At 43.7% G+C, this 11,904-nt stretch overlaps 1 protein-coding gene across 1 annotated transcript; it reads left to right on the forward strand.

Moving 5' to 3' along the window:
• The first annotated feature begins 2,709 nt into the window (after nucleotides 1–2,709).
• On the forward strand, nucleotides 2,710–11,136 carry LOC138350905 (uncharacterized). The gene is made up of 2 exons (XM_069302365.1): nucleotides 2,710–3,066; nucleotides 11,044–11,136. Exons 1-2 carry the CDS (start codon nucleotides 2,710–2,712, stop codon nucleotides 11,134–11,136), a joined length of 450 nt encoding a protein of 149 aa, XP_069158466.1.
• Nucleotides 11,137–11,904: the final 768 nt, after the last annotated feature.

The following is an 11,904-nucleotide window of genomic DNA, read 5'->3' on the forward strand; positions in this document are numbered from 1 at the left end:
CCAGGTACCTATTTTACTGCTAGGTAACAGGGGCATAGGGTGAAAGAATTTCTACCCATTGTTTCTCGCCGGCGCCTGGGATCGAACCCTGGACCACAGGATCACAAGTCCAGCGTGCTGTCCGCTCGGCCGACCGACCGGGTGGTTGAAGAAGCAAAAAAAAAAAAAAGGGGGACATAAAAAGAGAGTAAGGATAGATGTAAAAAAAAAAAAATACGAACAGAAATCCAAAATAATGATGCAGTATTGGACAACAGTGAAGATGGATGAAAAGTGGATGAAGATGATACGATGAAAAGGTGGATAAATCTAGCGAGGAAGAGAGAGAGAAGATAAGGAGCCAGATGAATGAAATTAAGGACAGGAGATTAGCTGATCAATTTACGTCAGTAGCGAAGATTAGAGGTCACATAGGACCTTCACGGTACAAATCTGGGCATTGAGAACCGAAGCTAGGCTGTTGTTGTTATAGATTCAGCTGCTCAGAACAAGTTCTAAGTAGCACGGGCTATGGTGAGCCCGTAGTGGACTTACCTGGCACTGGAGCGGTGCGAAGCTAGGCCATAAACACACTGTATATACCAGCTTGGTACCGGTATACCAGTACCAGGAGATGTTAGACTGGTATAGGTAGGTATGTTAATAGTTACAGACGGTATACACTCACCCTTTCATCCAGAGATCAACGCAAACCGGATAACATCAGCTGCGTATGCACTTTTGGGCCCCCCAAAAATAAAAAAATAAAAGACTGTCTCCATAAATCTGAAGAAGGAATAATTCAGGACAATATATTTTTTCCCTCCCTCAACACCAATCACTTTTGGGCTGGACGGTAGAGCGACGGTCTAGCTTCATGCAGGTCGGCGTTCAATCCCCGACCGTCCAAGTGGTTGGGCACCATTCCTTTCCCCCCCCCCTCCTCCGATCCATCCCAAATCCTTATCCTGACCCCTTCCTGGCTATATAGTCGTAATGGCTTGGCGCGTTCCTCTTATATTTCCCTCCCTCCCTCATCTAGTTCTCTTACCTTTCTCTCCCTCTCATAATCCCCTCCCTTTCCTATCACCATTCCCTTCCCGCCCTCCTTCCCAGCTCCCTTCCTATCTCTGGTGCCTAATGATATCAGGTGATATCAATGGACACATCTATCGTTAAGAGCAAGTGAAGATGGAAATGTCCGGTTGACGAACTATCAGGAGAAAACGCCATGCCATTTCGACTTGGAAGGGATCAGGAAAAGGATTTGGGATAGGATGGGTAAAGAAGGAAATGGTGCCTAACCACTTGGACGGTCGGGAATCGAACGCGGACGCATGTAAAGCAGCTTAAGTGCATCGCTGTGGCCATAGGCTTTAACTTACGCAAGTGCGTACGTCACACCCTCACGAACGCCTACCTCGAGAACGCAGCGTGAACGGAGACGAACGCCACCATGTAGCGACCCCACCCACATACGCTTGTCGAGATCTACGTCTCCTTACGAAACATGTGCATCTCTCAACAATCATAACGTAGCTGTTCACATTTATTAAAAAAAAAAAAAATACGCGTTTTCCAAGCTTCGCAACCCAAGGTTATTATCATCAAAAACAACCTCGTAATTGGCTAATTAAATGTAAACAAAGCACAACATGATTGAGAAATGATGTACAGGTTTCGCAAGTGTATGTGGGCGAATGATCGAGGCCTCCTAGGCCAGGAGAAACATCGAGTATTGAATGTCTCCTCAAAATAAAAGCAGTACAGGGAGGGATAGGGATACGGATATATATATATATATATATATATATATATATATATATATATATATATATATATATATATATATATATATATATATATATATATATATGCGAACAAGCCTGAATGGTCCCCAGGACAATATGCAACTGAAAACTCACACCCCAGAAGTGACTCGAACCCATACTCCCAGGAGCCACGCAACTGGTATGTACAAGACGCCTTAATCCACTTGACCATCACGACCGGACATAATGAGGTGATAGCCGAGGCTATTTGAACCACCCCACCGCCGGCACTCGGATAGTAATCTTGGGCATAGCATTTTACCAAATCACCTCATTCTTTGGGGTGACTCATTATGTCCGGTCGTGATGGTCAAGTGGATTAAGGCGTCTTGTACATACCAGTTGCGTGGCTCCTGGGAGTATGGGTTCGAGTCACTTCTGGGGTGTGAGTTTTCAGTTATATATATATATATATATATATATATATATATATATATATATATATATATATATATATATATATATATATATACATATATATACATATATATACATATATATACATATATATATATATATATACACACACGCATATACGCATATCTACGTCAGGAAACAGAGTCGTGGTTCACGCTCCGTGAAGAAAAACTCCGCACCGCAAACATACTCACAGGATCTCTAACCTCATTGCTCAAGTTATAACTCCAAGCAAGACAGTTTACTTAACCCTGAGTTACCCTTCATGGCTACGAATGTGAGAGCGTATGTATGTATGTGTGTCAGTCCAATGTATACAGAAAAGCCGTGGTACTTTGTATGTGTCAGTCCTATGTATACAGAACAACTGACGTAATTCGAACGTTAACAGGCAAACTACTGTTATGAAATTCGAATTCCTCGGTGGTGAACTATATAGTCTCTCCCCTGGTGGCCCGGATGGGGGCCCCTATCGGTCAAGATGGGACTCCTATCGGTCAAGATGGGACTCCTATCGGTCAAGATGGAACTCCTATCGGTCAAGATGGAACTTCTATCGGTCAAGATGGAACTCCTATCGGTCAAGATGGAACTCCTATCGGCCAAGATGGAACTCCTATCGGCCAAGATGGAACTCCTGTCGGCCAAGATGGAACTCCTGTCGGCCAAGATGGAACTCCTGTCGGCCAAGATGGAACTCCTGTCGGCCAAGATGGAACTCCTGTCGGCCAAGATGGAACTCCTATCGGCCAAGATGGAACTCCTATCGGCCAAGATGGAACTCCTATCGGCCAAGATGGAACCTTTATCGATCAATATGGGACCCCTATCAACCAAAGTAGGCCCCCCTTAGTGGCAAGGATGTGGGTCTCTGGGGGCCAAGATTGGGTCCCTGGAGAGCAAGATGGGTTTCCTGACGGCCCCCAGACGATCATGGTTGGGGGGGGGGGAGGGACCTTACGATAAGGGAAGGGGCCTGAGATGGCTCAGGTGGGCCCCTGATGGCCATGATGGGCCACTGACAGCTATTATGGTTGGCCCCTAACGACCTAGCCGGGGGCTGGGGGGGGGGGAGGTCATTGGGGAAGCAGCTCAGGCGCAAACGAGACGAGATAAAACAAGTATCATGATTCATTTTTCCCGGTATGATGACTGCTTAAGCTGGAGATTGACGGTTAAGCTTAATTCTCTTAAGCTTTGGCCGTCGTATCATCATTCACAACCGTCAAACCCTAAATAAATTACCGTGTTTTTGTAAATATATTTTATCAGAGCACTTCTTTCTCCTCCTCCTCCTCCTTCCCTTCCCCTTACTTCTCCTCCTCCTCCCCCCCCCCCTCTACTACTTCTTCACTCTCCGTCTCCTTTTTTTTTTTGTTGCCGCCGAAGGCGGCTAGTTTATTGTGCACCCTATACTCATCCTGTGAGCGGTAGCGCAAAAGCATTACAGAGGGCACAAAAGACCTCTTTTTCCCTTTCCTTTGGTTTTAGCAAGCGCCTGGTAGCATGCACAAAACTGCACATTATGTGCAATTATTGATCATATATTGAATTACAGCTTCTCCCTCTCCCTCCCTCAACACCCACTCCCCCTTCCCCTCTCCCACCTCCCCCCACATACCCACCTGCTACCCACATACACCCACCTCCCCACTCACAACAATGTATACCACATACGTTAGACCAATCCTGGAGTATGCGGCTCTATCGTCTCGAGTTCATTCAAACACGAGACGAAGTTGCAGAAAGCTCAGAGGTATGATACCAGACTATATAGTCCCGGAGCTGATAGGTATGAGCTACGAGGAAAGGCTACCGGAATTAAACCTCCACGTCACTGGATGATAGACGAGTTAGGGTGGAGACATGATTACCACCTAAAAAATTATCAGAGGAATTGACAAAGGTAGATAAAGACAAACTATTTAGCACGGGTAGTACGCGAACAAGGGGACGCATTCACACATTCGTACTCATACACAAAGTCATTCTCAGTAGACACACTCATTCCCCTAGGCACACACATACCCATACAAAATCATACCCATGCGCAGTTGCACACTGATAGAGGTCTCGCTGCCGAGTGGAAGCGTTTCGGATTCCCAGTCCACACACCCGAGTTCGAATTTCTGGAAGAGACAGAAAAAACTAAGAGAGAGAGAGAGAGAGAGAGAGAGAGAGAGAGAGAGAGAGAGAGAGAGAGAGAGAGAGAGAGAGAGAGAGAGAGAGAGAGAGAGAGAGAGACAGGGAGAGACAGGGAGAGACAGAGAGAGACAGAGAGAGACAGAGAGAGACAGAGAGACAGAGAGAGACAGAGAGACAGAGAGAGACAGAGAGAGACAGAGAGAGACAGAGAGAGACAGAGAGAGACAGAGAGAGACAGAGAGACAGAGAGAGACAGAGAGACAGAGAGACAGAGAGACAGAGAGAGAGAGAGAGAGACAGAGAGAGAGAGAGAGAGAGAGAGAGAGAGAGAGAGAGAGAGAGAGAGAGAGACAGAGAGAGAGAGAGAGAGAGAGAGAGAGAGAGAGAGAGAGAGAGAGAGACAGAGAGAGAGAGAGACAGAGAGAGAGACAGAGAGAGAGAGAGAGAGAGAGAGAGAGAGAGAGAGAGAGAGAGAGAGAGAGAGAGAGAGACAGAGACAGAGAGAGAGAGAGAGAGAGAGAGAGAGAGAGAGAGAGAGAGAGAGAGAGGGAACTATCAGGGAAAGCGCCTAACCAATACGACTATCTAGCACTTGGAAAAAAACTTAGCAGAATTTCTTTCAACCAACGCCTCTGTTCACCTAGCAATAAATAAGAAGCCACCTCCGTCCATAACTCCTAGACTCGACAGCGAATTTGAACGCCAGAATTCATTAATTATAACTCCACAGGTACACCAAGACTAGTAGGCGGGGCATGAAGAGCTATTAACCACATTTCCCGTAGTCACTAACAGGTAAATACCGATGGATAAGGAGAACAGAATTTTACCCTGTACTACTGTGGGGGGCGATCAGGGATGTCCCTGATTAACCAGACTTACCAGGCTGTGGGGACGATCAGGGTATCCCTGATTAACCAGACTTACCAGGCTGTGGGGACGATCAGGGATGTCCCCCCTAACGCTGACCAAGTATCAACCAGCAGCAGCGGTCAGCACACATTGCCACCACCATCACACACGATACCTAACTAACCTCTCACCTCCCTTACTCAATAACAGCTGGTTACGTGGACATTCGCAGGGGCAGTGCGCGCCATTTGAATGCACAGTTTGCGGCGTTGGGATGCGATGAACACATCTCACTGAGAATTACCCATGCGGAATTTCGTCACACGGACTGGGTTTGTCAGTTGCCTTCGTTTGTTAACAAGTTAAAAAGCTGTCATCGATTAAGGTTTTCAAGGTTAATTAATTTGAAAAATGAATCGTTTGGCGCGAGGTTGAAAACTAAAGTGAGGTAGCTAATTTGGCTGAGGATAGAGGGTAGAGAATAACTCTATATACAGAGTTAGGCTCTCAGTATACAGAGTTAGGCTCTCTATATACAGAGTTAGGCTCTCTGTATACAGAGTTAGGCTCTCTATAGAGAATTCACCCCTGATAAAGATTCCAATAAATATACATTCTTACCCCATATTTTTTAATTTTTTTTTTTTGGCAGATTTTCTCCGAGTAACGTAGATTTAAATACAACAACATTTTATAGTTGCTTATTTTCTTATGGATATTTTCTATTCTACGTAAAAATACCTTCTATACCATCTAGAGGAAGAAGAACCACTAGATCAATTAATCTTTCCGTTTCATATCGACGTTTCGTCGACAATGTGACGTCTTCAGGAACATATATATACACTTAACACCAAGGACACATTGTACTAAGTATAGATGATTGATGAGCCACCCAAGAGGTGGCACGGGCATGAATAACCCGTAAAGTTGAGTATACCCGTTGTTGTTGAGTAAACCCGCATATATATGTCGTACCTAGTAGCCAGAATGCACTTGGCCTACTATGCAATGCACGATTTGCCTAATAGGCTGAGTAATTTTCTTTTTTCAATAAATTGTTTCCTGTTGGTTTATTTTAAATATTGTAATATTATATAAATTAAATCAATAATTTGTGTTCTTATGTTAGTTTAGGTTAGGTTAAGATAGGTTAGGTTAGGTTAAGATAGGTTAGGTTAGGTTAGGTTAAGATAGGTTAGGTTAGGTTAGGTTAAGATAGGTTAGGTTAAGATAGGTTAGGTTAAGATAGGTTAGGTTAAGATAGGTTAGGTTAGGTTAAGATAGGTTAGGTTAGGTTAGGTTAAGATAGGTTAGGTTAGGTTAGTTTAGGTTAGGTTAAGATAGGTTAGGTTAGGTTAGGTAGGGTTGGTTAGGTTCGGTCATATATCTATATTAGTTTTAACTCAAATTTAAAAAAAATTACTTATAAATAATGAAACGGACAGATTTATCATTTAATAAGAAAATTTTTTAGAAAAATATATAAATTCAGGAAAACTTGGCCTATTAGGCAAGTCGGGTCTTGCATAGTAGGCCGAGTACGACGTTCTGGCTACTAGGAACAACATATTATATATATATATATATATATATATATATATATATATATATATATATATATATATATATATATATATATATATATATATATATATATATATATGTGTGTGTGTGTGTACTCACCTATATGTGCTTGCAGGATCGAGCATTGACTCTTGGATCCCGCCTTTCTAGCTATCGGTTGTTTACAGCAATGACTCCTGTCCCATTTCCCTATCATACCTAGTGTGTGTGTGTGTGTGTGTGTGTGTGTGTGTGTGTGTGTGTGTGTGTGTGTGTGTGTGTGTGTGTGTGTGTGTGTGAGAAAGCTGCATGAACGCGCAAGCCATATATCACTAAGAACTCTTTGACCCGGCCAGGATTCGAACCCAGGCCGTCCAGGATCACCCCTAAACGTACACAGTACCGTGACCACCGCACCAATGACGATCATTGGTGCGGTGGTCACGGTACTGTGTACGTTTAGGGGTGATCCTGGACGGCATGGGTTCGAATCCTGGCCGGGTCAGAGAGTTTTAGTGATATATATATATATATGTATATATGTATATACATACTCACGTAGTGTTTGTGTTACCTTGTGTAAGTATGCACTGAAACCAAGAAAACAAATGAAAATCTTATATACACTGAGGACTGTTTCACTTCCGCACTCTTGCTCAGAGAACTCAGTCTAAATATACTGACCTGAACATAAGCCATTCTGAAAAGGAACATCAATCCCAGTAAACACTAATTTATTGAACACGACCACGATCAACACGCTACTGTATACATATATATATATATATATATATATATATATATATATATATATATATATATATATATATATATATATATATATATATACACATCTCTCTTTTCTCTCAATAACTACCTAAACTCTTTCTTTATTTATGTCTTGCTATAATGTTTTTGTGTGGCAACGAGACCAAGTAGCACCGGGATAAATTACTTTTTAATAGTCAGTTCATAGGAATGGAGCCCAGACATGCCATTTTAAGAGCATCAGGGGCAGAGCCAAATGAAAAATAACGAGCTTTAATGATTCCATTCCATTTGGTCTGATGGCGAGGCGCTACAGCGCATCTATTATGAACCAGAGCAACAATAATATTTCGATGCAGGTACTTAGAAGCGCCGACCATGTGTGCCTGGCACCACCGTCATTAATATGAGTGGTCATGCAGGTTAAGGGAGGGACGGAGGGAAGGGGGTGGAATGGGTGACGTTAGGAGAGGGAGAGGGGGGAAGAGGGGAGAGAGGGAGAGGGGGAAGGGGAGAGAGGGGACGCACGTGAACACGATGGTACTGAGAAAGTCTTTCGCTGTATTAATGTTATGACATGGTCGTCTTGGGAATGTTTATCTCTGTAAATCTTACCGAGAATAGAAGACATCTGGGGAAAAACACACATTTTAAGGAACTGAGAATCGTGATATAACGACGATTGATTAATAATGCCCTCCACTGTCGTATGAACGAGGATATTAAATCTCTTATGAAAACATAACGTCCCTTCAAAGAAAGACCACAGAACGGCTGCACATCCTCACTGATAACACACTTAAGTAATTAGGTGAGTACACACACACACACACACACAGGGGGCCCTGGTAGCTTGGTGGATAGCGCGCAGGACTCTTAATTCTGTGGCGCGGGTTCGATTCCCGCACCAGGCAGAAACAAATGGGCAAAGTTTCTTTTACCCTGAATGCCCCTGCTACCTAGCAGTAAATAGGTACCTGGGAGTTAGTCAGCTGTCCCGGGCTGCTTCCTGGGGTGTGTGTGTGTGTGTGTGTGTATGTGGTGTGGAGAAAAAAAAAGTAGTTAGTAAATAGTTGATTGACAGTTGAGAAGCGGGTCGAAAGAGCAAAGCTCAACCCCCGCAAACACAACTAGGTGAATACACACACACACACACACACTCACACACACACTCACACACACTCACACACACTCACAGACACTCACAGACACACTCACACACACTCACACACTCACACTCACACTCAAAGGAGACAACATGGAAGTAAGATAGTATATGTGGGAAGTGTGCAGCGGGAGGAGGAACGAAGAGAGAAGACGGTCCAGGAAATGATGGACTAAGTAACACTGAAGTGCAAAGAGGAAGGAGAGAGATTCATACCACCATTATCATACCACCATTATGGGTAAAAAGTAAGAGGCCTATCTTATCTTTTATGGGTAAAAAGTAAGAGGCCAAGAACCCGAGGTTCTGTAGACAGCGCCGGGAGGCAAGATCAAAAAGCAGGAAGGAGTGGAGGAAATACAGAAGACAAAGGACAGAGGTAAACCGGGTTAGATGCACCAGGGCCAGGAATGACTACATGAACATAAGAAGATTGGCAGAAAGAATGAAAATGATCTTGCCTCCAAGGCAAAGAGCCAACCGGAACTCCTACATAGCCATTTAAGATGGTAAATGAGAGTGAATGACCAAGTGACCAGGTTACGAACAAGTGGAGGCCACTATACAGAAAGTGATAGAGAATTTGTGAGGAGCTCAATACCAGCTTCGAACTTTTTAATTCGAACTCAGTAGTGAACACTCCATGGAGTGTTCCCTACTGTGCCCGAACAGCTCCCAGAGCTAGATGAGGAAGCAGCCCCTGATGAGAAACTACTAAATATTGAGGTAACAGCAGAGGAGGTAAGAATACAGCTAATGTGTCAATTATACAAGGGGGAATTGCCCAGCTGCTGGAAGAAAGCAAATGTGGTGCCAATCTACAAGAAAGGAAATAGATTAGAGACACTTAGACCAGTGTCGCTCACAAGTCCCCCCCCCCTTGCAAAGTAATTGAAAGAATTATAAGGTTAAGACTAGATGCACACCTAGAAAGAATTAGGTTTGTAAGTAAACAACAACATGGCTTCAGGGCAGATTGCATATTTCTGGATTGCCGAAATGCCTTTGATACCAAAATGCCATTCAGAAGGCTACGGGAAATGCACATCACGACACTGGAAGACAGAAGAGTAAGGGAAGACATGATCACTGCCTACAAAATTCTCAGGAGAATTGACAGGGTGGACAAAGACAAACTTCTTAGCACGGGTGGAACACAAACAAGGCGACACAGGTGGAAACTTAGTGCCCAGATGAGCCACAGAGTCATTAGAAAGATTTTTTTCAGTGTCAGAGTAGTTAACGGATGGAATGCATTAGGCAGTGATGTGGTGGAGGCTGACTCCATACACAGTTTCAAATGTAGATATGATAGAGCCCAGTAGGCTCAGGAATCTGTACATCAGTTGATTGATAGTTGATAGGCGAGATCAATGAGCCAGAGCTAAACCCCCGCAAGCACAACTAGGTGAGTACAACTAGGTGAGTACACACCTTTACTACATTAACGATAAATGCTATGATTAATATGATTAACGTTTGATTTGCATCAGTGATACGAAACGATACGTTACTATCCAGGATATTTCTTTCAACGGCGTTTCGACCTCACGAGTCACATTGTTGGGGGCCTGGAAGCCTCTACCTCCAGGCCTCAATAGGCCTCTACCTAGGCCTATCGATGCTCCTTTCGTGGAGCCCATGTGGCGAACCTCTTTCAGGAGCGTGTGTGCCCAAATTAGCAAAAACATTATCCTAACAAAAACAAATTTTTTTTTATACAATTTAAGGCAAAGTTCTACAAAGAATTGGAAGGTCAGCTTAGTTCAGATATAAGGCAATAGATTAACCAGGACAGGAAGCGAGCCCCAAAAATGCTGCTTGCTTCTCGCTTCCACGGTTAATTAACTGTTAACAAGTTAACTGTTAACACTAACACAATTAACAACAGATGCATAGGGGCTACAATGCATAAGTTACAGGTCGTAACTACAATTTACTTACGAACCTGAGAAACTACCAACCCTGAAGAGAGATGCAGGCGATGAGTCACAATAACGTGGCTGAAGTATGTTGACCAGACCACACACTAGAAATTGAAGGGACGACGACGTTTCGGACCGTCCTGGACAATCGACTTGAGAATGGTCCAGGACGGACCGAAACGTCGTCGTCCCTTCAATTTCTAGTGTGTGGTCTGGTCAACTGAAGAGAGATATGATATCAAACTAATTTGATATCATCTAATAATTTTTTCATAGGTTAATTTCAGTTATTGCAATCATTTGCACGAAATCTGTCATTAAACACATTCGATTCTCTTCATGGGCGAGTATTGCCCCTTGAAAGTGGGTAACTGAACGGGTGTGACGACGACAGTGGCTCATCATGACGATGATTGTGGAGGACGATGACGACGATGACGACGATGAGGACAACAGTGACAAGAACGACGATGACAAATTCCTTTAAACACCATAACCGAAATGGTATAGTCTCCTTTCTCCCTCCTACCTTACAAAGCAATAGTCTTCCCCATTACAAAACAATAGTCCCTCGTCCCCATTACAAAACAGTAGTCCCTCGTCCCCATTGCAAAACAATAGTCCCTCGTCCCCATTACAAAACAGTAGTCCCTCGTCCCCATTACAAAACAGTAGTCCCTCGTCCCCATTGCAAAACAATAGTCCCTCGTCCCCATTACAAAACAGTAGTCCCTCGTCCCCATTGCAAAACAATAGTCCCTCGTCCCCATTACAAAACAATAGTCCCTCGTCCCCATTACAAAACAGTAGTCCCTCGTCCCCATTACAAAACAATAGTCCCTCGTCCCCATTACAAAACAATAGTCCCTCGTCCCCATTACAAAACAGTAGTCCCTCGTCCCCATTACAAAACAATAGTCCCTCGTCCCCATTACAAAACAATAGTCCCTCGTCCCCATTGCAAAACAATAGTCCCTCGTCCCCATTACAAAACAGTAGTCCCTCGTCCCCATTACAAAACAATAGTCCCTCGTCCCCATTACAAAACAATAGTCCCTCGTCCCCATTACAAAACAATAGTCCCTCGTCCCCATTACAAAACAATAGTCCCTCGTCCCCATTACAAAACAGTAGTCCCTCGTCCCCATTGCAAAACAATAGTCTCCGCATTACAAAACAGTAGTCTCCCGCCCCTATTATAAAACAAGCTTCCCTATTACAAAAATAGCAGTCTCCCGCCCCTTATTACAAAACA

The sequence above is a fragment of the Procambarus clarkii genome, chromosome 47 (assembly GCF_040958095.1).
Source record: "Procambarus clarkii isolate CNS0578487 chromosome 47, FALCON_Pclarkii_2.0, whole genome shotgun sequence".
NCBI classification, from domain to species: Eukaryota; Metazoa; Arthropoda; class Malacostraca; order Decapoda; family Cambaridae; genus Procambarus; species Procambarus clarkii.